At 50.0% G+C, this 26,901-nt stretch overlaps 1 protein-coding gene and 1 long non-coding RNA gene across 2 annotated transcripts; both read right to left on the reverse strand.

Moving 5' to 3' along the window:
* Nucleotides 1–2,935: 2,935 nt before the first annotated feature.
* On the reverse strand, nucleotides 2,936–4,030 carry LOC306816694. The gene is made up of 3 exons (XR_013777754.1): nucleotides 3,799–4,030; nucleotides 3,516–3,624; nucleotides 2,936–3,075 (listed from the first exon to the last, which is right to left on the reverse strand). It is a non-coding gene; the product is annotated as an uncharacterized lncRNA (long non-coding RNA).
* Nucleotides 4,031–4,703: 673 nt separating this feature from the next.
* LOC306816695 (serine/threonine-protein kinase pim-1-like) lies at nucleotides 4,704–6,937 on the reverse strand (the record flags this gene model as incomplete). Its single annotated transcript, XM_079333128.1, has 5 exons — nucleotides 4,704–4,810; nucleotides 5,000–5,233; nucleotides 5,825–6,191; nucleotides 6,396–6,446; nucleotides 6,571–6,937. Coding segments are annotated over 5 exons (1,126 nt in total), but the record flags the coding sequence as incomplete, so codon positions are not given.
* Nucleotides 6,938–26,901: the final 19,964 nt, after the last annotated feature.

The raw sequence follows: 26,901 nt of genomic DNA on the forward strand, positions 1-26,901 counted from the left end.
CAAAACCACAAAGAGAAATAAAGAATGTTGATTTACAGGATGGAAGGAATGGGCAGGCTGGGGGAGCTCAAGAGGAATGTTTTTGAATAATGCATGAGAGTCTATGAATATGCAGCATGTTGATGCATTGAAAGAAGTGTTTTCTGAATTAGTGTGTACTCTTGGCTGGATGCCCAGAACCCAGCCTTATTAACCCTTTGCTTTATTGTCTTTGTCTCCTACTGTTTTGGGGGCTTTTTTTGTTTGTTTGTCTTAAATTAAGCCTTTTAAAATTTACCAGGAAAGTGAACCTCATTTTTCACAGTTATGCCTTGGGGAAGGGGAACCTCCTTGGTGACACCTTGGACTTTGTACACACTTGAGGAAGGTGTCTGTTTTCACTGGGGAAACTGGAGTTTAGATTGCTAAAATAAAAGAAGAAAGACCCCTCTTTGATTGTGTGCAGCCAGTTCTCCAAGAACTCAAGGCACAGCTTCTCTGACCTGACCAGACCTCCTTAGGAGAGACCATGGATCAGTATCAGTCACTGCAATCACCTCTGCTCTAAAGAGAGAAAGATATCCATTAAAATAGAAATGTGGATTTATTAGAAGCCCTTTGAAATATTTCTCCATAACAAACAAAAAAGAACTTCCTAATGAACTGCACCAGAGCAGAGGGAAATCAAGGCAGACCTATGTTGGTCAGGACTTGCTTGATCCCAGTGAGCCCCGTGGTGCATTTGGTGCTGAGCCCTGGAACCTCAGGGCCAGAGAGGAGATTGCACAAACTTTTCCAGGAGTCAAAATCAGAGGAAAACCCAAAGTGTCTCAAAGCATTAATGGGAACCACTGAGGTCCATCCCCAGCACAGGCTCCTCATGGACTCCTTGGAGGAGAGAATTGGAGGCCGGGATTACACAAAAACCTCTCAGACACTCAGTGTGGAAAGGAAATTCCAAAGTACCTTAAAAAAGGTATTTTCCTCTTCAGAGCATTTAATGTAACACATTACATGCCAAGCGTGCCTTCTAAAGCCTTTAATAGTGCTATGAAGGTGGGGGTGGGGCAGGGGGAGAGGGACAACAGGGTTTTCTAGTTTTTCCTTGTAATCATTTTCACACTGAAAATGGAGTCATCTTCACATACTGAGTTCATGGTCTACCTCTTTACTCACAGATTGTGTAAATTAGGAATCATGCTCTGTGCGTACTTAAATAAAGTGAATGTTCTTGCAGAGATGTATTTGTCAAAAATCTTCCCTCTCTTACCTCTCCTTCAGCTGCAGGGGCAGTGTCTGTGTGCAGAGGTCAAGAGAAAAAGTCCCAGCACAGCAGCACTGCCAGAGAGCAGCAGCACTTGGGTCTTTTGAGGGCTATACTTCCTCCATCTCCACCCCTGAGGAGATGACAAGGACAATTTTATTGTCCTTGTCCAAGACCTGAGTGCTCTGGCAGCTCAGTCCCTGTATTGCAGTGTATCTGTGGTGTGACCACAGGCAGGGACAGGCCATGGGCATGACTGGGACACAGCCAGGCTGCAGCACAGCAGTTCCACCAGCAAAGGGGATTTGCTCAGTGCAGTGCCCAAAGGCTGAAGTCTTTTTACTAAGCTAGTCTCCAGGAGAAGCCCAAGGAATGGGTTTTGCAGAGTCTCACTGTTTTGCTTGTTTGTCCCTGGAGTCAGTGCCATGAGATCAGGGTTCCACTGTGGTACTTCAGGGACTGAAGGCAGGGTCAGGTGTTTGTGTTTTGTGTTAGTGGTCAGTGGCCATGGAAGTGACAAATGCCCTCCAAGTCACCTGCCTGGGACTCTGAAACTGTGATGGCTCTGGTGGCAGGTGAACGCTTTCCTGTAGGAAATCAGAGCCTGCCAGGAGAGCACAGAGGATCTGCAGGGACAGCCCATCCCATCAGGTCAGCAGCAAATGGAGCCCTGCAGCAAAATCCTGTCCAGTGTGGGGTCACCCAGAGACCAAGGACTGAATGTCTGCTGTGACCTAGGAGAGCTCTGCAGCCCCAGGGACACAGCAGGCACAGGGAGAGGAGTCTGAGCACTGACTGCTTTGAGCTTCAGGGACCTTCCCCAGGAGAATCCAGGGCAGCCCCAAGGGCATCTGGCAGCCCTGGAACAAGGCAGGCTCCTCTGAGCCCCTCCACAGCCCCAGCAGAGCCTGTGTGGGAGGGGGTCAGTGCAGGGAGCACCATCAGCTGCCTCTGTGTCCCAGGCTGAGCAGCAGAGCCCAGCAGAGGCAGCCCAGGGCCCCGGGCAGCACAGCCCCCGTGCTCTGCAGAGCAGCAGCCCCAGCTCGGGCTCTGGGAGCAGGGCAGGGGCTGCAGCAGTGGCTGCTCAGGCCAGTACAGACGTGTTCCCCTGGCACAGGCTCTGTGGGCAGCTGGAATGTGCCAGGAGCAGAGCAGGAGCCCCTGGGATGCAGAGAAGCCCTGGAAAGAGGCTGCCCTGTCCCTGGGGCAGCAGCAGCTGCCTGAGGAACCTTGGGGCCAACTCTGATGCTGTGCTGGGCAGCGGGGCTGGCCCGGGGGCTGCAGGAAATTCCCAAGCTGAGCATCTGCTAAGCATTCCAGACACAGAGTGGCTGTCCCTGACCTGCAGTGCCTCCAGTTGTTGCTGCAGGAGGTAACCATGACTATGTCACCTGCACTGTTGAGCTGGGGCAGGGACAGGGAGAGGAAAAGAAGGAACCCTAGGTAATGTAAGTCTCTGCAGTGTCAGAATGGTCCCCATGGTCCCATGGAGCCCCACAGTCCCACAATGGTCTCCTCGTCACACCAGGCCCCACAGTGTCACAGGGCATCTTTGGTTCTATGGGGCCCACAATATCTGCTTTGCCAATGGGCAAGGTCAGCACCGAAGACACGGACACCAACTTAAGGAACAGAGTAATTTATATATTGCAAAAGTGCAAAGAATTACAAAAAAAAAAAAGCTGGCTGGGCACAAGTGGGGCAGCACAGCAAACAGGGAGCCTGCGAGTCTCTTCCAGAGACTGCTCTGCCTGAACAGCTCAGCCAGCGGGAAGGAGCTGCTCCACACGGGAACCAGGAACAGAAGACACTCCTATTTTATGGCATGTTTTCTGTTTTAAACTAAAGAAAAAGAAAAAAGAAAAGAAAAAACCTCTATAAAATGTGAAAGATAAAACCCCGCCCAAGTTTGCAGTGAAAAATCTTCCGTAACTTTTAATTCAGTTTAATAATTGATCTTTCACAGCAGAAAACTCAGTTATTTACTTTGTAAATGAGTTGATGGCATTGATACATTTTACTGGCCTCAGTAACCTTTTCTAAAAAGATTTTGAGGTTTATTTCCAATATAGTTATTTTAAATTGTGGTAGAATTGGAGTGAAACAAGAAGAAATTGCTTTGTGCCCTGCCAGCTCCTGGCAAGACTGGCAATCTAAACTCTGTCACTGCCCAAATCCTTTAGGAGATGCTCTTCCTTCTCACCCCGTGAAAGACCTGCACATTCCCTTTGAAACTGTCAGGGGCTTCTTAAAGACGGAAAGTCCCACTTACAGCTTTTTGCTTGGTTTGGGAGTGCAGAACGGAAATTCTCCTTCCATCAGCTCCAGGCTGCACTGCCTTAGGAACACGGCCCCTCGCCAGGTTTTGCCCACTCGTGGCACTTCTAGAGGAAGAAGAAAGTGCAACTGCACAATTCCAGCCAAAAAGGAATGAAGAGTGGGACATCCTGTGGAAATCCAGAGGTTCAGCTGGCACCGTGGAGAGTGTGGGTTCTTGCCCATTGGGTGTGTGTCCCTAACAGCAAACCCTTGGCCTGCAGGAGCATCTCACTCACCTGCAAAGCATAAAGCTCAGGGCGGTGCGCTCGGAACGGGCTCGTCTGGTGCAAAGCTGTCAGAGCCCTGTGAGGGCAGAGCCCTGTGCCCAGGGCTGAGCCCAGCAGAGCCCTGGCACAGCCCAGAGCAGCCTCAGCATCTGCAGAGCCCGGCTGCAAGGAGAGAAACCAGAACCCGCCCGTCAGCCGAAGGCTCCTGTCCCCCTTGTCCCGACCCCGCAGTGCCCAGGCCGTGCTGGCCGTGCCCAGAGCTGGGCACAAACCTCCCAGTCACTGCTGCCCCTGGGAGCAGAGCAGGAGGGCAGCACGTGTGCCCAGCCTGCAGCCAGCCATGGCACACCCAGCCCCTCAGCAGCTGCCCAGAGCCAAGAAGCAGCTTGGCAGCCACTGAAGAGTTCCTTGCAGCCACCCCAGCAAAGGGGGGAACCTTTGGTGCCCAGCCAGGCCGTGCCATGCCCAGATCTGGGAGCATCCCCCTGCCTGGGGACTCACCTGCAAATTTGGCCTGGAATGCCTTTGAAGAAGGTGCCGGAATCGATCATCTCCAGCTGCCAGTGGCCAGGGCCAGGCAGAGGTTGTCATCCTTGAGGTTGTCCTTGCAGCAGCCCCACCTGGTACAGCTTCTCCAGGAGCTGCTTCTCCTTCCCTGGGGGCCAGACCAGGCTGTCTGTGCTCTGCCCAGGGACTCAGCCATCACTGAACCAGGACAGGTAAAACCAGGTGGAATGGTGGCTGCCAGTGCTTGCAAGACCAGCTCAGCTCCAGAACAGATGCTCCCATCTGATGACCCCTGCTCCATGGTACAAAAAATCTGGGTTTCTTTGCTTCTTGTGACCAAGAGATGTGTGTAGCTGTTTGATCAAAGGCTCCTGGATTAAATGGTGCCTGTGAATCTCTCCCATCTTCTAGGGCAGATGAACATCCTGCAGCCAAGGGTCATAGAACAGATCTTCCACAGATGGCCTGTCCAAGGAGCGCATGGATAAACACCAGCTGATAACATCTCGGCACTCTGGGGAGAGAAACCAGCAACCACCAATCAGCTGGAGAAGGACCCTGTTTGCTTCGCCCCACTGTTCCCATGCCCAGGCGCTGCGGGATGTGCTCAGAACTGGGCCTAAACTTTCCAGACAACTCCCTGTTTTGGAGGAGAGCAGGACATGTGCCACCTCCTCAGCAGCTGCCAGAGCAGGATGCTCACGAGCCCACTGCTGTCTCCCAGCACTGGTATTCCCCGTGCCCAGAGATGAGGGTCCACCTTGAGAAAGCCCTCGTGGGAACTTGAGCTGGCCCCGGATGATGCCCCGGCCCTTCTTGAACGGGTGTTTCCCGCAGACCATCTGGTACAGCATGATGCCCAGGGACCAGATCGTTGCTGCCTCGCCATGGTAGCATTTAAGCTGGGTCCATTCAGGGGGGCTGTAGGATGGTGTTCCTATGGAATACAGATGGAGCTCATCAGGGGGATGCTGCTGCTCCCAGAGCCTGGCCCCAGCATCCCTGGGCATGGGGGGGCTGCAGCAGTGGCACAGGGGGTGACCTGCTGCCTCCTTGCCAGCACCTGGCTCTTGTGTACAAATCTGGGGCTAAAAAAGAAGCCACTGGCATTGGTAGAGGGCAGTAGAAGCCCTGGGAAGGCCCAGCTAGGACACACAGAAGAAAAACCCACCCAGTGGTGGGAAAAACCCACTCTCCTCCCTGCTTGCATTGCCCCCAGGAAACATTAATAAGCTAAGGCAAACAAGGGCAGCAAAGCAGTCCAAGCCCTTCCTCGCCTGCACACCAAACTGAGCAGTGCCCAGGTCTGACCCCCCTCTCTGCCACCCCCATGGGGTTTGTGCTGGGCTGGCTAAGTGGCTGGTGAATGAGGTTGGCAGAGCTGGCAGCTGGCCCCCCTCTGAGCCCCACCTGAAAGCAACTTGGCTGCAGAAGCAATACCATGGCCTGCAGCAAAGGGGGAAATCCCTGGTGCCACAGCCAGGCTGGGCAATGAGATGCCCAGGAGCATCTCCCAGGCTCGGCTCACCTGCAAACTGGGTGTAGACTGTGTCCTGGAGGAAGGTGCCACAGCCGAAGTCAATCAGTTTGAGCTGCCCACTGTCCAGGTCGATGATTATGTTGGCTGGTTTGATGTCCCTGTGCAGGACCCCGCAGCTGCTGCAGTGACGCACGGCCTCCAGCACCTGGCGAAACAGCCCCCGCGCCTCCTCCTCCGGCAGGAATCTCCGAGCCGCGATGAAATCACGGAGGTCCTGACATCGCTCTGGACGCTCCATCACCAGCAAGAAGCAGCTGGACAGCTCAAACCACTCCAGCAGCTGAATGACTCCAGGGAACCCAGTGGACACCTTGTCCAGCAGCACAATCTCCAGGGGCGCACGGGCGCCGTCGGGCTGCGCGAGGAGCACGATGCCGTCAGCAGGGCTGAGGCCCTGCCAGGGCTCTGGGGCTCCTCAGCCAACCCGGGATGCTCTGCACCCCCCGCTCACCCCACGCCCGCTCTCCCTGCAGGGCTCCCGGCGGCTGCCACCCTGCCGAGCCCCGGCTCCTCGCCGCCCGGCACGCCCCGGCTTCTGCCGCTGGCCCCACTCACTCACCAGCTCACCCCAGTGCTGGATGCGATTCCGGGGCACGCGCTTGATGGCAACCTGTGAGCCAAGGGGAAGCAGCGGGCTGAGCTCACTGCCCAGCACGCCGCGCTCCAGCCTCCCCTTCCTCGTCTTCTTCTTCCTCCTCCCTCCTCCTCCCTCCCTCTCCGCCCCTGCCACTCACCGGGGCGCCGTCCGCGAGCCGGGTGCCCGAGAAGACGCTGCCAAAGCCGCCTCTGCCCAGCAGCGAACCCATCCGGTACCGCTCCTCCAACGCCTCCAGCACCTTCCCTGCGGGCGACACGCGGCTGTCAGCGCTCGGCCCGGGGCCAGACACAGCCCCCACGCGCCCCCCGAGCGTCCTGGGCTGGGCATCCCCACCCGCCCCGGGCCCCGGCGGAGCTCGGGCTGAAGGAGCCGCAGCGGGGGCGGCGGGAGCGGCCGCGCCGTGTGTGCCCTCCACGGGCCCCTGGAGGAGCCGGGGCCGGGGCTGGGACTGGAGCCGGGACAAGCGGAGCCAAAGAGAAGTGATGCCTCCCCAGCCCCAGGCACTGATGCCCAGCCAACAGCGCCACAGCCAGGACAGTGAGAGCCGGGCGGAGGCGAGACCGCGGGGGGATGGGCGGAGCCGGGGGTGGGGCCGGCGACGGGGCAGGGGCAGCCTCGCCCGGGGCCGGGGGCGGGCTCGGAACATGGCCCGGAACGGGAAGAGGGGAGAAGGTAAGAGAGGGAGAGGGTCGGGGAAAGCGACTCCGAGGAAGAGAAGGAACAAGAGATCCAGAGGATCTGTAGACTCGCTGCTGCCGCTGCTGCTGCCGCTGCTGCCGCCGCTGCCGCTGCTGCCGCTGCTGCTGCTGCCGCCGCTGCCGCTGCTGCCGCTGTTGCTGTTGCAACTGAACCCCCGGGGCCGTTTCTCCGCGTGTTCGCTTGTCCGCGTCCGTTCCACGCTCGCCCCACTCGCCCCATGGCCGAGCCCCGCGCGCCCCGGGGGCAGCCCCTGAAACTGTCCCCGCAGAGCCGGGGCCGCGCCGGGGGCTCCCCGCAGAGCTGGGGCCGGGCCGGGGGCCGGGGCACTGGCCAGAGGCCACGGCACCACACCGGGAGCCTGAGGCCGAAGGAGAGATTAGTTAACTTGATCCACTGTGAATTGAGAAAGCGAAATGACTTTTCATTGGTTTCCCGAGCTGTCCATCACTCAATCAGCTCTCCGATTGGTCCCCGCAGCTCACAGGGGAGGCCCCCAGACGCGGGACAGCCCCTCCCACTCCCCGGCCTCACGTTGCTTCCCTCAGGCGAAATCCACCCCTCCCCCAGCACGCGAAACCCACACAAAGACAAAAACAATAAAGCAAAAGTTTCTTATCTCCGGGTACTTGAAGTTCAGCCCAGAGCACACACTAACTCAGAAAAGACTTCCCTAAATGCATCAACATGTTGAGTATTCATTGACGATTCCCGATGCGCTCTCCCGGGGGTCCCTGCGGGGGTTCCACCCGGGGGGGGCTCGGACGGGGCTTGGCCCAGACCCCTGCCCCGGGACCCTCCCCAAAAAACCGCCTAGGATGCCCCCCAAAAAACCGACTGGGACCAGGTCAGTGACTGGGGGAGGGTGCCGGCTCTTTCTGGGGGGTCCCGGTGTTTCAGGGGGGTCTCGGTATTTTTTTTTTGGGGGGAGGGTCCCGATATTTGGGGGGGTCCCGATTTTGGGGATTCTCGGTATTGGAGCGGGGGAGTCCCAGGATTGGGGATCCCGATATTTGGGGGGGGTCCCGCTATTTTTGGGGGAGGAGTCCCGGTATTTGGGGCGGGTGTCGATATTTGAGGGGGGGGGTCCCGGTATTTGGGGAATCGCGAATGTTTTGGGGGGTTCCAGTATTTGGGGGACTCCCAATATTTGGGGGGTCCTGGTACTTTTTGGGGGGTCCCAGTGTTTGGGAGGGGGTGTCTCTATTTTTTTGGGGGGGGGCCCGATATTTGAGGGGGTTCCAGTATTTGGAGGACTCCCAATATTTGGGGGGTCCCGGTGTTTTTTTTGGGGGGTCTCGATATTCCGGGGGGGGGGGGGGGTTATTTGGGAATCCCGGCTCTTTTTGGGGGATCCTGGAGTTTGGGGGCTCCCAATATTTGGGGAAGGTTCCGATATTTGGGGGGTCCCGGTAATTTTTGGGAGGGGTCTCGGCTCTTTTTGGGGGTTCCCAGTATTGGGGGGGGGGGGCCCTGATATTTGGGGGGGGGGGTCGGTTCTGTTATTTTTGGGTTCTCGTATTTTTGGGGGGTTCCCTCTATTTTTGGGTTTCGTTTTGGGGGGGTTCATTATTTTGGGTGTTTTTAGGGTTTCCCGCATTTTTCGGGGGGTTCTCGCTACTTTTGGGGGGGTTCTCTGTATTTTTGGGGGTTTCCAGGGTTTATTTTGGTGTCCCTGTGCTTCTTTTGGGGTTCCCTGTATTTTTTGGGATTCTCTCTGGTTTTGGGGTTCTCTGTATTTTCGGGTTCCCTGTGCTGCTTTTGGGGTCCCCGGTGCAGTTTTGGGGGTCCCTGTGCTGATTTTGGGGTTTCTGTTTTTGGGGTCCCCCCGCTGATTTTTGGGGTTCTCTCTGTTTTTGAGGTCCCTGTGTTTATTTTGGGGTCCCCGTGCTGATTTTTGGGGTCCCTGTGCTGATTTTTGAGGTCTCTGTTTTTGGGGTTCTCTCTATTTTTGGGGTCTCTCTGTATTTGGGGGTTCTCTGTGATTTTGGGCGTCCCAGTGTCTGATTTTGGGGTCTGTTTTTGGGGTCCCCGTGCTGATTTTTGGGGTTCCTGTATTTATTTTGGGGTCTCTATTTTTGGGGTCTGTGTTTTTGGGGTCTCTGTTTTTGGGGTTCTCTTTGTTTTTGGGGTTCTCTTTGCTTTTGGGGTCCCTGTGCTTTTTTTGGGATCCCTGTGTTTATTTCGGGGTCTCTATTTTTGGGGTGTCTCTGTATTTGGGGGTTCTCTGTATTTTTGGGGTTCTCTCTGTTTTGGGTTTCCCGTGTTTATTTTGGGGTCTCCCCAGGCCGGGGGGCGGGGCCGGCAGCGCCGGTGCCCGTGAGCCGGATGGGCCGGGCAGCGGCCATGGGAGGGACTGGGGGAACTGGGAATGGGAACTGGGGAGACTGGGATGGACTGGGAGGGACTGGGAATGGGAAATGAGGGAATTGGGAGGGACTGGGGGAACTGAGGGGACTGGGAGGGACTGGGAGGGACTGGGGGAGACTGGGAGGGATTGGGGGGGACTGGGAATGGAAATGGGGGCACTGGGATTTTGGGGTCCCCCATTGGTGTCCCCTACCTGCCCAGTTTGGAATGGGGTCTGGGGTCTCTGGAACTGGGTCTGGGGTCTCTGGAATTTGGTGTGGGGGCTCTGTTTGGAATTGGGTCTGGGGTCTCTGGAATTGGGTCTGGGGTCTCTGGTGTCAGTTTTGGCTCCCCCAGGGCTGGCGCTGGAATTGGGTCTGGGGGCTTTGGCTGGAGCCGCCCGGATGCGGCTGTGGGGGCAGGAGCAGCGCCAGGCTGAGTGTGAGACCCCAGACCCAAAATCCCCCTGAGACCCCAGACCCAATTGGGGACCCCCAAAATCCCCCTGAAACCCCAGACCCAATTGGGGACCTCCAAATCTCCACCCCCCCAACCAATTTCGTGTCCTCCCCTCCCCAATTTGGGGTCTCTCCCCTCCCCAATTTCGGGGTCTGTCTCCCCAGTTTAGGGTCTCCCACCTCCCCAATTTTGGGGTCTCTCCCCCCCCAATTTGGGTCTCTCCCCTCCCCAATTTAGGGTCTCCCCCCTCCCCTATTTTGGGGTCTCTCCCCCCCCAATTTGTGTCTCCCCTCCCCAATCTGTCTCCCCCTCCCCAATTTGTGTCTTCCCTCCCCAATCTGTCTCCCTCTCCCCATTTTCAGGATCCCCCTCCCCAGTTTTGTCTCCCCCTCCCCAGTTTGTCCCCCAGGCTCCCCCCTGCTGTCAGCAGCCGCTGCCGAGCGTTTGGTGCCGCTGAGCCGGGCCAGGGGGGCGGCGCTGAAACTGGGACAGCTGCTGAGCATGGCAGGTGGGACCCCAAAACACCCCAAAATCACCCCAAAATAAACCAAAAAATATCCCAAAATAACCCAAAAACCATCCCAAAACCATCACAGAAATATGCCAAAAATATCCCAGAAATATCACAAAAACACCCCAAAAATATCCCAAACTGGGACAGCTGCTGAGCATGGCAGGAGGGACCCGAAACACCCCAAAACACCCCAAAAACATCCCACAATAACCCCAAAACACCCCAAAATATCCCAGAAATATCCCATAAACATCACAAAAATATCACAGAAATATCCCAAAAATACCACAGAAATATGCCAAACTGGGACAGCTGCTGAGCATGGCAGGTGGGACACCAAAACCACCCAAATCACCCCCAAAACACCCCAAAATAACCCAAAAACCATCCCAAAATCACTCCAAAAATATCACAAAAACATCCCAAAAAACACTCAAAAAAAATCCAAAAAACATCCCAAAATCACCCCAAAATATCACATAAACAACCCAAAAAACATCCCATAAACAACCCAAAATCACCCCAAAAATATCCCATAAACACCCCAATAGATTTCTCAAAATCACCCTACAAACACCCCAAAACATCCCAAATTTATACCAAAACCACCCCAAAAATATCCCAAAACAATCCCACAATCACCCCAAAACCACCCAAAAAATATCCCAGAAACACCCCAAAATCACCACAAAAACACCCAAAAAATATCCCAAAATACACCAAGAACATCCCATAACCCCATAAACCACCAAATCCCAAAAACTCTATAACCCCAGAATCCCATAACCCCATAACCCCACAATCCCATAACCCCACAATCCCATAACCCCATGTTGGGGGTTGAGTGTTTTTCTGTTACTGTGTCAATTTTAAGAATTTTTCCCATTATCACGCCAATGGAGCTGGTCGGGTTACACCCAGGGTCCCTGATGGGTCCAGACAAAGGGGTGGGTGGGGACGGCCCCGGAGGGGCCTCTGAGGCTTCCGGGAGGGCACTCGCGTTTCCAGCGAGCTGGGAGGAGGACGCCTAGGATCGTTCAGCCACGCGGCCGAGCACAGCAGAGCCAGACCCTCTGTGATCACCTGCCCTGCATCTGCCCCGTTCCAGCCTCCTGCCTCTGCGGACACAGCTGATCCCCCAGACACACACGGTGAGCGAGGAGCCGCCGCTCCAGCCTGTTCCCGCCCGGGACCGGCGTGGCCGCTGCCGCCCCCCCTTCTGCCTCCGTTCCCGCCTGCCCTCGGCGGCTGCCGGACTTGGGACCAAGTACAGAGACAGTGTGCTTGCATCTAAAGGGACTGACACCGAGTTATCTATTCTGTTCTGTTAGCAATTTTTACAACTGCTGTTTTTCTGCTTGTACGGTTAGATATATTAGTAAAAGAACTGTTATTCCCACCCCCTTATCTCTGCCTCAGAGTCCTTGATTCAAACAATTATAATACTTGGGGGGAATGGAACCAAAGTCTCTATTTCAAAGGGAAACTTCTGCCCTTACTGGTAGACACCTGTCCTTTCAAACCAGGACAATGCCAAACAACACCTAGTGCAAGCTTTTTCAGTGCTGGGGATTCCTAGGGAAATCAAAATAGATAATGGCCCAGCGTACATATCCAAGGAGTTTCTAGAGTTTATCCAGCAGTGGGGAGTGGAACATAAAACTGGCATCCCGCACTCCCCCACAGGTCAAGCTGTGATTGACCATGCCCACCAGATGCTCAAACAGGTCCTGGCTAGAGCAGTTCCACCATGTGGATGTCTCCACAGCAAAAGCTCTGTAAAGCCCTGTTCACTATCAATTTCTTAAATTGCTAATTTGAAAACATGAGTCCTCCTGTGGTATGTCATTTTAACAGCAGTAAACAGTTCAAATTATCTCAGCATCCACCAGTTTTGATTAGGGACCTAGAAACATGGGAAACCAAAGGTCCCTATGAGCTTGTTACCTGGGGACGTGGTTATGCATGCATATCCACTCCCTCAGGCCCTCGGTGGATTCCCCATAAGTGGGTCAAGCCTTTTGTTCCAAAAAATACAGCTCCAGCAGAAGGGGATGAGAAGCAAGTAGCCACTGCTTCAAAAAGAAGATGCTGTTGGAAGGAAGAGAAAAAATCTTCATAGAAGGACCTTCCAGCAGACAAAGACTTTAATGTGTTTTTAAAATGTTTGTTTTTCCTTTTAGAGAAAACCTACCCTCTACTCAACCCCGGAAAGAACCCCTTCCAAGCTGTCTTTTTGTTAACTAGAATCAGAAGATTGTTTCAATGAACTGTTCATAGGCTGGGGACTCACAGGGTGGTGGACTTCTATAGTTGAAACAATTTTGTTATTCTTTATTATTCTTTTCCTTATAGTTGTAGCATTTGAGATCCTCCGTAACTTAATTTTCAAAGCTGTTAATGGTCTCATTTCTACTACCTCAGTAGTCAGCCATATCAAGTTGACAAACAAAAAACAGTCTAATTTTCCTGCAAACTGCAAGTGATGGGCAAATTCATCTTCTGAATCAAAAATGAACACAATGTTTTATTTAGCCTTGTTTTAACAAAAAAACCCCAAAAATAATAAAAAAGGGGGAGATGTTGTATTTCATATACTGCTGTGTGTAGCATTGAAAATGGTATCTCCCTAACTTCCCCTGTACCCTGTCCTGTGGTTCAGTCCTTTGCCCTCCCCTTTCCCCTCCCCCCTGAGCTCATTGGCCGGGCTCTGGTTTTACTCCGCCCATGGCGGGAGGTTTAAAATCCAAGGTCCAGGCATTCCCACTTCCTCTCTCTCCCAGCACCACATCCGAAATAAAGATGTGAACACCACCGGGAGAAGGAGCCTCTTTTGTTTCTTTTACCTCCTTCCTGCAGGGCTCTGGGCTTCTTTCTAGTAGCCAGAGGGAAGCTCCAGATCGTCCTAGCTTTTTTTTTTTTTTTTTTCTCTTTGCTTTTCTCAAAGGCTCAGCTTGAAAGTGGCTTGAAAGTAGGGCAGTGGGGCTACCCAGAGGATCCCTTCTCAGGACACATCAGACTTGTGTTGTTGCCCTGTGAAAGTTAATCAGAATAGTCAGTTTAAGCAAACAACATATTTTAAACATGAATTTTGGGAAGGAAACTCCTTTGTTTCCTAGGTTACTTAATTCAAAGTTAGTGCCTTTTACTGTTAACTGAGATTGTGGCTTTCTGACCCGTCCTACATCAAAATAAAAAAAACCTGTGTCCAAAATTCTAGGCAACTTTTCCATAGCATTGTTGAAAAGTAGGTTTGGAACACAGATGCAGTTTATTTACATTTACAGGTGGCACCAAATGAATATTTATCCAAATTATTCAGCAGTTCTTCAATTAAGGGACTCAATTTTGATGACAACTGGCATATTTATCTTTTACTATCTCTTCAGTCTTTTTCTTCTGCCAAGGATAGTTTCTCTCTGAAATCCTTCATCAATTAATTTGAATACTTCAATATATAACATTCTCCTTGCCATACCCTCTTAAAAAGGCATGCCTGTAAAATTCCTTGAGGGATAGCTTTCTGCAGTTTTTCATTTGTTAGTTTGAGTTTTTGGTGAATGATTGACATGTATGTTTTTCTCTATTTTGAGTCTCTGTTTTCAAGATTTACAAACCCATACTGTTCTGTTCAGGCCACATTTTCTTCCAGCATCTCATTCTTAAACCATTGTTTAAAAGTAAAATAGAAGCAGATTTAGAGATCTCCATTACTGATTTCTTCCTGCTTCTAAAACAAAGGGTTTCTTGGGTGTCTTCTCAGAACTTGGTGGATTGCATAGGCTGCTCTATTGCTTAGGGAAAACAGATTGAGATAATTAAAACAACATTTTAAAAGGAAAGTAAAAGGTAGAGCTAATGTATGGCTGCTGCTGGCAGCATCTGTGTTCCTCTCTAATGCATCTTAATAAGTATTTGTGTCTAGTTCAAAGATATTTTCCATGTTGCAGCAACGTCTCCATAACCTAATTTACTAACACAGTGTTTTTGAAGCAACTGGTAAAAATAACTTTGCTAAAGGGAATTTTCCGTTTGTTCTAGTGCTAAAGAATCTCATTCATATTTTCTGTTTTGTTGGATATGGTATCAATCTGTTATTGCTTTACTTAAAAGACAGGTAAAAACTATTACATTTTACAGTATATCAGTCTTTCTGAATAAAAGGGAAGAACACACTAACAGCAATAACAAGTGTGCAGGATGCAAAAAAAAAAAATAAAATAATCTATTGTACTGAGGTAAGTGTTCTTTTCTGAAAACACTTCAGTAATTTTGCTTCCTGGTACATGAGTCATATGGTATGAGCTTTTTTACTGAAATACTTTTTTTTCCTGTTACAAACACATTCTCTTATTTCAGAAGAGTTAATAAAATATTGCCATGTGTTTGCAATCACTGAATATATAACAAAGGATATTTAAATATTGTGCAATGTCTGGTATCCCATAAGTTTCCCTCACTGCCCCAAACATCACACGACCTCATCAAAGAGTTCAAGTTACAGAGATCTTTGAAGAGTAGTTATAATTTATACAATTCTGATTACCCTGACAGTGTCAAGAAACAGTTTGGAAAGTCTGCAATTGCTTAAAGAAATGTCAACAGCTTTGCCTCATGGGAGGAGGTTGTTTAAGTTTTGGAAAACAAAAAGGAAAAGACACTGAAAGAACCATATAAAGCATAAATTCACTGCTCTAAATCAAGCAACATTTGAGTTTGGCAAGTTCTACTTCACTTACATATTTCTGGGAAATCAAATTGTGAGAAATTTGAGTTTTCTGCATATTACTTAATTGTAATTGTGAGGAGACTCAAATAATCCTAATCACCTTTACCCACAGACATAGACATAAATGAATTGAATTAAAAACAGCCCAGTGTTGCACAAATGACAAAGGATCTTCCAGTTCACAACAGTAAACATTTGTAGAAATAGAATGGAGGAGAAAGATTTCACATCAGTAACAGTGGATTTGCCACATCAGTATTTTTTCAGCCTGACAATAAAACAGTTATTAAATATTTTAGCTAAAAAATGGTATTTTAGCTAAAAAAATGGTAATTCTTCATAAACAATCCTTGACTTCTGTCAACACATATATGCAGGGTGAGCATTTGTGTTCTCACACATATTCAGTTATACATAGTTGTAAATTACTTTGATATAGGTCAGTTCAGTTTCTGACTGGGACTGATATTTTAAGATTTTTTTTAGCATAACTTCACAAATAGTCACTCTACAATATCAGGTCTGTCTGCTTTACTCACAAGTCATTTTAGTGACTATCCAGTAAATATGTTACTGTTCAAAAACCAAAAGTAAAGGGGATCCAGGAGTGGATCACAATAAAAAGTACAGGTGCCTAGTGTCACATTTTGAAGAGCGAGTTGTCTGAGTGTCTCTCACTTTTGATATTTAACCAACCCTACTCTTCCTGATTACTCAGTGCCAGCTATCAAGTGTCATTTACCCAGGTGGCAAACAACTCACTGTGTAATTGATGGAAGTTGTCTGTTCAATTGTAGTGAAGATCAGATTGAAATACTGGCAGGTAATGCTGAACTTTAAGATATCCTGGAAGGATTTCTTCTTGTCAGGTGTGCTGATTTGACTTCATCATCATCTCAGGTCCAGGACACAAAGTTCTCAGGGGACAGCAGCCAGTTTCTGGAGCAAGGTGTGGCCAAGTGAGATAACAATGCTCCATGTTTGGTTACCCCACACACATTCTTCCATCCCCTTGCCTCCAAGGAGGAGTAGGAGCTCAGATTGGTGCAGAAAAATCCACGCCGCAACACTGTTTTAGCCTGGATTTAAATTAATTTAGCCTGAATTTCTGTGAAAGACCATTTTTTTCCAATGCATAATTAATATAGAATGCTTTCTGCTGTTGGCAAAGGATTTTAGTTAAGAACTCCAGGAATAGGGTAAAGGATATTTTTGGTCAGCTCTGCTGTGATTTCATAACTGAGAAATCTGTCAAATTTGAAAAGAAGACTTGAAACACTAGCTGAAATATCAGTTTTTCAGGTATTTTCTGTCTCTTCCTTGACTACAAATAAAATCATATTAGAGAATGGTATTGTGAATATCATTATTTTTTTCCTGAGTGCCTGATTAAGAAGGCAGATAAATCACACCAGCAGGTTGTGTCTGGTATGAATCAGAATAATTTAGCTGCTGTTCTCCATCCCTTGCAATTTTTTGAAGCCTTCATGGTTTCATATAGAACCCACTTCTTCCTGAGAGAATTGTTTAAAGAGCTAGTTAGATGGAAGCACTATGGAAAAAGGAGAGATGAATTCTAGAGCATTTTGTGTGAGTGTTGACATGTTTCATTTGTGTTTGATGATCAGTTGCACATGCACAGATGGGAACACCTTTGCCATTAATCTCTCCTAAGCAGCAGTTTGTATGTGAGCATGTTCAAACATCACATACCTCAGCTTTTCAAATACAGAGCTCATTTTCTAATGCAAGGCTCACATTTGCAACAATTAATTGCAATATAATATAATGTCTACTTCAAGAACAACACAAACTACTTTTCCTTGCCTTCATTTTAATATACCCGACTAAAATAGACACTGAGATATCTCAAACACAGCCATGACATTTGCCTCATTAGGTCTGCAAAAACTATCTGCTGGGCATGAAAAGGTTTGGAAGGAAGGAGATGCCAGAAGTAGCATGGGCAACACACAAAGAGAAAAAATGACACAATTGACAAGCACATGAATAGATGCCTTTAATAGCTGGATGCAACATAGAGCAGCTGTATGCAGCTTGGCATTTCTCTGGACTAATATACTAATTGACCAAAGGATGGAAAAAAAATAAAAAAGAAAAAGAAAGAAGTCACTGGTCTTTAGTTTGGAGGGTTGTGCAATATAGCAATTCTTTTGGTGTATCATCAACACCAATAAATGTTTGTGGAGAGACAGAAAGAAAGAGAACACCAGTCCATAGCAGAAACAGCATGCAGGGGGGAATGTTAAAGTTTTGTTCATGCTTACATCAGTCAGGTACTAAAAAGACTCAGAGTAGGATGAGTGTGGGGCAAAACACAGATTTTGAGACAACAAGAAGTTGTCACAACACTTCCACTGTTACTGGAAATTGGCATGATTTGCATAGCACTCAAAAGAGCTTTAGGGGAAAGTAATGAAACAGACTAGGCAGATGCTCAATTATTTTTTTCATAAACTATTGCTAAATATCACATAAAGAGTCAATATCACAAGTAAGATACCACAAACAGAAAGAATATCCAATGAGATGAATAAATGAAATTTAGGAGTAAATAAGCTCTCTCCCCATTACTATAAGTGTAATTTTACATCACCTTTATATAAATTAAAAATAAAATAAAAAAAAGTTTTTCCTCAGTTTCAAACCTGTGATTTAAAAGTGTGCAAGTCTTTTTACAGAAACAAATTCAGTCCCACTCATGCCTGTCCATTTGCATAGCATGCAGTTTCAAATGTGATTTATTAGTAAAATACATTCTTTAATGACTTGCCTTGTTTCTTAATGGGTTAATGTGGAAGCAGAGGGAAAAATCTCATCTCCCCCACATCATGCACTGGGATAATCTTAATGTTAAACCTGATTTTACTGCACTGTGAGAACAGCTGTCTGAACCATATCAGCATTTTCCATGCATTGTAAACTCAGGGGAAAGAAAAATAAGTTAATTGAAAATGTGCTGCAGTTTGTGCCAGTCTCGTTCATGTCACCCTGAAAGAATTCCCACCCCTGACACACACTGCTTCAAGAGTTTACAGTTTATCTGTGAGACTCAAGATTTGCATTACATAGAAAGTGCCAGTTTTTTACAAATACATGGAAATCCAAAGTTTCCTACTCTTTTTTGTTGCTGAAATAGGTTTTAAAATCCAGGATGATGGTTATGAAGTAAAATTTAGATTAAATTAATTAAGATTAGTTTGTCGTGTTGCTCAGAAGGTTAGAACCAGGTGACATTACTGAGTACAACAGCAAGAAAAATATTTTTTCTTAACAGCTATTTTCCACTTAGTCAAATTAAAAAATAAACCAATCAACCAACCAATGATGGCAACAATACTATATTTAAATTCACAAAATGATACAAGTTTTTTGCTAAAGGAATGAGATCTAAGAAGCTGTTCAGATCAAACCTTCTCAGTAGACTATGAGCTCTTCTATATTTATGGTTGGTAGAACTTACCAACCTTCATTTTAATGTTCCTCCTAGTCATATTGGAACATAAAAATATTGAAATATAAAAATTACCTATATTCATATCAAATTTTCCTAAAGGGTCTCAGAAAGATGTCCAGAAAAATAAAATTTAAAAAAACAAATTTGAAAATCAAGTGATTGATTCAGAGGATAAAAGATTTACAATTCCAAAATGGACTAATAGTTGTCATTAGCACTTATAGTCTTCCAATAATCAGTAGGAAAAGATTCACTGCTGGAACCACGAAAGACTGCAGTGTTTTAATGACTACAGAATAATTACCACATGCAAGTATATAACCAAACTTTGCTCATTTACAAATTGGAGAGTAGCAGAGAAAGATGAATGGTGGGCTCACTTCTGCTTATTAAAGGCTTTTTTGTTTCAATGCATCAAAGGCAAAGAAACTAAAATCCAGTAGATGTAGGTCTCCAGGGAGGACAGCGAGTCAGGGATTTTCTGATGAAAGTTTTTTTTCCATAAAAATTGGATTGCCTGAAGGAATGTGTGAACCAGTTTAGATGAGAAGACCCTTTCTGGTTCAAAGAGGGAAAGGGGCGGGGGAAATAGCTCATTTTCTCTTACCTCTAAATAAGTAAAATCGGTAAAAATTAGAGCAGTTAACTGGAACACAGAACATCTCACCCAACTTCATCCCAGAGATCTCTCCTAGCCACTAAGCTGCTAAGAAAGCTTGACCATTTCTTTTGGAAAACAAAATTAAAACAAAGAGAAGAGAAGAAAGTAAGAGATATCTAAGAAAACCAACTGAGTGATGGTCACTGTGCTCACTTTAGATGTGAACAATTAAGTCTCCAGTACACCTAATCAAGATAAAGTCAGCCCCTTAAAGTTCAAGCAAGTACCCTGCTAGCTTAGACAATGACTACCCTGATAAATATAAGAACTGGTCACTAGATTTCCAGGGAAAAGTTTGAGGTTTCCTGAGTGCATGATAATATAATGATAGCAACAAAGTCTTGAGAAGCAGCAGCAGATAGGAGCACCTGAAGACTCACTTTTCATCACTGATTTGCACACCCACTGTGAGGCATGCTAGGGACAGCACAAGTCTTACAGAACATACTTAAAATTCACATTACAGTGGCAATTTGGCTACAAGCTTCAAGGATGATTTTATGTCAGTTCTGGGTATGGACAAAATTACTTTTGCTGTCATTCTACTTTGTAAGAAGGCACAGAAAAATGGGACTGAGGCACAAGGTGTGCAGAGCAGCCCTCCACACACACTCCACTGGTTTCCCCAGCTGAGTCCATGCTCCATTAAGAAAATTAAGGAGAAAATCCCCTTATTTCACTGCTCCAGGTGCCAGTTTGCTTTTCTTCCACTCAGTGCAGAATACCAACACATGTAAATCCTTTGAAACATTGCCACTGTGGTTTCTTTCTTCCCAAACAGACTGGGCCAAGCCACTGAGAGCCAATGGCTGACTCTGCACTGGAGTAAATGGAGAGCAGCATCAGAGTGAGAGGAGATGCTCTAAATTTCAAATGGGCTTAGTTGAAGTGAGACCACCATCCTTAACTAGTCTAATTACAGTACAGGGTTTGATTTGGAAAGTACATTTTTAATAAACATATCTTGAGGTGCATTGCATTCTTCTTGAAAAGGCTTCAGAAGTACAATTACACTTTACAGATCTGTGAAAAGAAACAGATATGCCTTGTCTTTGGAATGGTGCAGCCTCCCCCTTCAGTAATGCTGCCTCCTTGTGGACAAAACCGGTACTGCAGAACCCAACCCCCTCAGTAGTGTTGCCCCGTTGTAGGCAAAACCGGAACTGCATCCCCCTCCCCGAGTACTGCTGCCCCCTTTTGGAAAAACCGGTACAACAGCATCCCCCCAAACCCCTTTTAGTGCTGCCCCCTTGTGGACAAAACCGCTATTACCCCCCCCCCCCCACCAGAAGTGCTGCCCCGTTGTAGACAAAACCGTTACTGCACCCCCTTTGCCACAGGAGTGCTGCCCCCTTGTAGAAAAAACAGGTACTGCAGCCCCTCCACCAGTAGTGCTGCCACCTTGAGGACAAAACCGGTACTGCAGCCCCCCCCACCAGTAGTGCTGCCCCCGTGAGAACAAAATTGAAACTGCAGCCCACCCCCCCCCCCCCCCCCGCCCAGTAGTGCTGCTTCATTGTGGAAAAAAGAGGGACTGCAGCTCACCCCCAGTAGTGCTTCCGCCTTGTGGACAAAACCGACACTGCAGCCCCCTGCACCAGTAGAGCTGCCCCCTTGTTGAGAAAACTGGTACTGCAACCCTAAGACCCCGGTAGTGCTGCCCCATTGTGGACAAAACCGGTACTTCAGGCCCCCCCTTTCAGTAGTGCTGCCCCCTTGTGGTCAAAACTGGTACTGCAGCCCCCCCCTCTTCCAGTTGTGCCGACGCCTTGTTGACAAAACCGGTACTGCAGCCCCCCCTGCCCCGCCTCAGTAGTGCTGAACCCTTGTGGACAAAACAGGTATTATGGCTCCCCCTTCAATAGTGCTGCCTCCTTGAGGACAAAACTGGTACTGCAGCCCACCCACAACTAGTGCTGCCCCCTTTTCAGCAAAACTGGTACTGCAGCCCCCCCCCTCACCCCCCCTTCCATAGAGCTGTCCCCTTGTGGACAAAACCGGTAGTGCAGCAGACCCACCCAGTAGTGCTGACCCCTCGTGGCAAAAATTGGTACTGCCGCCGCACCCCCAGATAGTGCTGCCCCCTTATTGACAAAACCGGTACTGCCGCCCCTCACTTTCAGTTGTGCTGTGCCCTTTTGGAACAAACCGATACTGCAAACCCACCCCCTCAGTACAGCTGTCTCCTTGTGGACAAAACGGGTACTGCTGCCCTGGCCCTAGGTAGTGCTGCTTCCTTGTGGACAAAACAGGTAATGCAGCCCCCCCCAAAGTAATGCTGCTTCCTTGTGGACAAAACAGGTAATGCAGCCCACCCCCTTCAGTAGTGCTGCCCCCTTGTAGACAAAAACAGTACTGCAGCCCACCCCTAGCAGTGCTGCCCCTTGTGAACACAACTGGTACTGCAGCCCGCCCCCTCACTAGTGCTGCCCCCTATTGGACAAAACAGATACTGCAAACCCTCCTCCCCACCCAGTAGTGCAGCTTCCTCATGGTCGAAACCAGTACTGCAGCAACCCACCCAGTAGTGCTGACCACTTGTGGACAAAACCGGCACTTCAGCTTGCCCACCCCTCAGTAGTGCTGCCCCCTAGTGGACAGAGCTGATACTGCAGCCCCCCACCCAGTAGTGCTGCTTTCTTGTGGTCAAAACCAGTACAGCAGCCTTCCCCAGTAGAGCTGCCGCTCTGTGAACAAAACTGGCACTGCAGCCCCCACCCCAGTAGTGCTGCTTTTTAGTGGACAAAACAGCTACTGCAGTTCCCCCGCCAGTAGTGCTGCTTCCTCATGGAAGAACCGGAATTGCAGCATCCCCCACCCCCCGGTAGTGCTGCACACTTGTGGACAAAATCAGTACTGCCACCCCATCCCCAGGTAGTGCTACCCCCTTGTGGACAAAACCGGTACTGCCGCCCCCCCACAGTAGTGCTGCTTCCTTGTGGACAAAACAGGTACTGCAGCCCCCCCCCCACTGCAGCCCCCCCCCCCATCAGTAGTGCTGCCCCTTGTGCACCAAACCGGTACTGCAGCCCCACTGCTTTCAGTAGTGCTGCCCCCTTGTGGAAAAAAACAGTGCTGTACCTCCCCTACCAATGCTGCCTCCTTGTGAACAGAACCAGTACAGCAGCCCCCCGCTATTAAGCAGTGCTTCCTCCTTGTAAACAAAACTGGTACTGCAGCCTGCACACCATTAGAGCTGCCACCTTGTAGACAAAACAGGTACTGCAGCCCCACCCTCACTATTGCTGCCCCTTCTTGGACAAAACCGGTACTGAAAACTCTCCTCCCTGCCCCAGTAGTGCTGTTTCCTCGTGGCCAAAACTGATACTGCAGAACCCCTCCTTCAGTAGTGCTTCCCCATTCTGGACAAAACACACACTTCAGCCCCCCCCATTCAGTAGTGCAGCCCCCTTTTGGACAAAACATGTACTGCAGCCCCCCCTCCAGTAGTGCTGCCTCCTTGTGGATAAAACCGGTACTGTAGCCCCCCCCCCTTAGTGCTGCCACCTTGTGGAAAAAGCTGGTACTACAGCTCACCCTCCCTCACTTGTGCTGACTTCTTGTGGACAATACTGGTACTGCAGCCCCCCTCAAGAAAAAACTCGTTCCTTCTGTAAAAAACTGGTAATGAAGCCCCCCCACCCCAGTAGTGCTGCTTCCATGGGGCCAAAACAGGTACTGCAGCCCCCACTCCCTCAGTACTGCTGCCCAATTGTGGACAAAACTGGTACTTCAGGCCCCCCCCTTTCAGTAGTGCAGCCCCCTTTTGGACAAAACATGTACTGCAGCCCCCGTCCAGTAGTGCTGCTTCCTTGTGTATAAAACCGGTACTGCAGCCCTGCTTCCAGTAGTGCTGACCCCTTGTGGACAAAAACGGTACTACAGCTCACCCTCCCTCCTGTGCTGCTTTCTTTTAGACAAAACAGGTACTGCAGCCCCCCTCCAGTAAAGCTCATTCCTTCTGGACAAAACTGGTACTGCAGCCCCCCCCTCTTCCCGTAGTGCTACTTCCTTGTGGACAAAACAGGTACTGCAGCTCACCCCCCAGTACTGCTGCCGCCTTGTGGTCAAAACCGACACTGCAGCCCCTCCCCCCCTGTAGTGCTGCTTCCTTGTAAACAAAACCTATACTGCAGCCACCTGCACCAGTAGTGCTTCACCCCTGTAGACAAAACAGGTACTGCAACCCACCTCCTCTTTCAGTTGTGCTGACCCGCTGTGGACAAAACCGGTACCGCAGCCTCCCTTTCCCCAGTAGTGCTGACCCCTTGTGAACAAAACCAGTACTGCACCCCACCCACCACTAGTGCTGTCCCCTTTTGGGCAAAACCGGTTTTGCAGCCGCCCCTTCCTCAGTAGTGCTGCTTTTTTGTTGACAAAACCGGTACTTCAGCACCCCCCTTTCAATAGTGCTGCCCCCTTGTAGACAAAACCGGTACTGCCGCCTCCCCCACAGTAGTGCTGCTTCCTCGTGAACAAAATAGGTAATGCAGCACCCCCTTCCCCCATCAGTAGTGCTGCCCCATTGCAGAAAAAACAGTACTGCTGCCCTCCCCATTTAAGTAGTGCTGTCCCGTTGTGCACCAAACCGGTACTGCGGACACCCCCCTTTCAGTAGTGCTGATGCCCTGTGGACAAAACCGACGCTGCAGCCCCTCTCCCCCCCTTAGTGCTTCTTCCTTGTGGACAAAACCTATACTGCAGCCCCCTGCAACAGTAGTGCTGCCCCCTTGTGCACAAAACCGGCACTGCCGCCCTCAGCCCCCAGTAGTGCTGCTCCGGTGTCGACAAAATCAGTACTTCAGCCCCCCCTTTCACTACTGCTGCCCCCTCTTGGACAAAACTGGTATTGAAAACCCTCCACCCCAACCCATTAGAGCTGCTTCCTGGTGGCCAAAAATGGTACTGCAGCCCCTCGTCCCTCAGTAGTGCTGCACCGTTTTGGACAAAACTGGTACTTAACTCCCCCCCCCCCCCCCGCAACCCTTTCAGTAGTGCAACCCCCTTTTTACAAAACATGTACTGCAGCCCCCTCTTCCAGTAGTGCTGCTCCCTTGTGGACCAAACAGGTACTGCAGCTCACCCCCCCCAGTAGTGCTGTCCCTTTGTGGACACAAGAGGTACTGCATCCTTCCCCACCAGTAATGCTGTCCCCGTGAAAACAAAACCAACACTGCAGCTCTCCCCCCTCCACCTGTAGTGCTGCTTTCTTGTGCACAAAACCTATACTGCAGCTCACCCCCCAGTAGAGCTGCTGCCTTGTAGACAAAAATGACATTGCAGCCCCTCCCACCCCTTAGTGCTGCTTCCTTGTGGACAAAACCTATACTGCAGCCCCTGCAGCAGTAGTGCTGCCTCCTTGTGCACAAAGCCGGTACTGCAGCCCTAAGCCCCCAGTAGTGCTGCTCTGTTGTGCACAAAACCCATACTTCAGCCCCCTCTTTCAGTAGTGCTTCACCCCTGTAGACAAAACAGGTACTGCAACCCACCTCCTCTTTCAGTTGTGCTGACCCCTTGTAGACAAAACCAGTAATGCAGCCCCGCCCCCCCTCATTAGTGCTGCTCCACTGCAGACAAAACCAGTACTGGAGCCTCTCGTTCCCCCAGTACTGCTGACCCCTTATGGACAAAACCGGTACTGCAGCCCGCCCCTTCAATAGTGCTGCTTCCTTGTGGACAAAACCGGTACTTCACCCCACCCACCACTAGTGCTGCCCCATTTTGGGCAAAAGCGGTACTGCAGCCCTTCCCACCCCCCTCTCCCCCCCGTAGAGCTGTCCCCTTGAGGACAAAATCGGAAGCCCAGACCCCCCGCTCAGTAGTGCTGCCCCCTTGTAGACAAAACAGGTACTGCAGCCCCTCCCTTTTTAGTTGTGCAGACCCTTTGTAAACTAAACTGGCACTGCCCCCCCCCCTTTCAGTAGTGTCCACCATTAGGTCAGAACCAGTACTGCAGCCCCCAGTTCAGTATTGCTGCTTCCTTGTGTACAAAACTGGTACTTCAGCCTCCCTTCCCTCAGTTGTGCTGACCCCTTGTTTACTAAACCGGTACTGCCGCCCCCCGCTTCAGTAGTGCAGCTTCCTTGTAAACAAAACTGGTAATGCACCCCACCCAACACTAGTGCTGCCCCGTTTGGGGCAAAACCGGTACTGCAGTCCCCCCCCCCGCCCCCCCCATAGAGCTGTCCCATTGTGGACAAAACTGGTAGTGCAACCCCCCCCCCCCAGTATTGCCGCTCCCTTATGGACAAAACCAGTACTACCACCTCCTAGTGCTGCTTTCTTGTGGACAAAACAAGGAATGCAGCCCCCCCATCAGTAGTGCTGCCCCCTTGTGCAAAAGACCGGTAGTGCTGCCCTCACCACAGGTAGTGCTGTCCCCTTGTGCACCAAACTGCTACTGCAGCCCCCCCCATTTCAGTAGTGCTGCTCACTTGTAGACAAAACCGATGCTGCAGGCCTTCCCCACCACTGCTGCCCCCCTTGTGAACAGAACCAGTCCTGCAGCCCCCCTCCTCACTAGTGCTGCTCCCTTGTCGACAAAACCAGTCATGCAGCCCCCCCCCCATTGAGCAGTGCTTCCCCCTTGTAAACAAAACCGGTTCTGCAGCCTCCCTCACGAGTAGCGCTGCCCCCTTGTGGATGAAACAGGTACTGCAGACCCCCCCCCCTCTAGTTCTGCCTCATCTTGGAAAAAAACGGTACTGGAAACCCTCCACCCCACCCCAGTAGTGCTGCTTCCTCGTGGCCAAAGCCGGTATTGCAGCCCCCCTCCCTCAGTAGTGCTGCCCCGTTTTGGACAAAACCAGTACTTCAGCCCCCACCTTTCAGTAGTGCAGACCCCTTTGGACAAAACATGTACTGCAGCCCCCCTTCCCATATTGTTGCTTCCTTGTGGATAAAACCGGTACTGCAGCCCTCCCAGTACTGCTGCTAACTTGTGGACAAAACCCGTACTGGAGCCCCGCCCCCCCTGCCCGAAGTGCTGTGCTCCTGTGGAGAAAACCGGTACTGTAGCCCCCTCTCCCCACTAGTGCTGTCCCCTTGTGGACAAAACCGGTACTGAAGCTCCCAGCACCAGTAGCGCTGACCCCTTGGGAAGAAAACCAGTACTGCAGCCCCCCCACCAGCAGTGCTGCCCCGTTGTAAACAAAACCGTTACAGCATCCCCTTTGCCCCAGTAGTGCTGCTTCCTTGGAGACAAAACACATACTGCAGCTCACCCACCCCCCAGTAGTACGGATTTTATTGGAAAAAACAAGTACTGGAGCTCGCCCAACCCTCAGTAATGCTGACCCCTTGTGGACAAACCCGGTACTGCAGCCCCTCACCCAGTAGTGCTGACCCCTTGTGGTCAAAACCAGTACTACAGCTCCACCACGAGTAGTGCTGCCCATTGTGGACAAAACCGGTACAGTAGCCTTCTCTGGTAGAGCTGCAGCTTTGTGGACAAAACTGGCACTTCAGCCCCCACCCCAGTAGTGCTGCTTTTTAGTGGACAAAACTGCTACTGCAGCCCCCCCCCCCCACTAGTGTTGCCCCCTTGTGAACAAAAACATTACTGCAGACACCCTTCTTTCA

The sequence above is a fragment of the Erithacus rubecula genome (genome assembly GCF_903797595.1).
Source record: "Erithacus rubecula genome assembly, contig: scaffold_805_arrow_ctg1, whole genome shotgun sequence".
Classification (NCBI taxonomy): Eukaryota; Metazoa; Chordata; class Aves; order Passeriformes; family Muscicapidae; genus Erithacus; species Erithacus rubecula.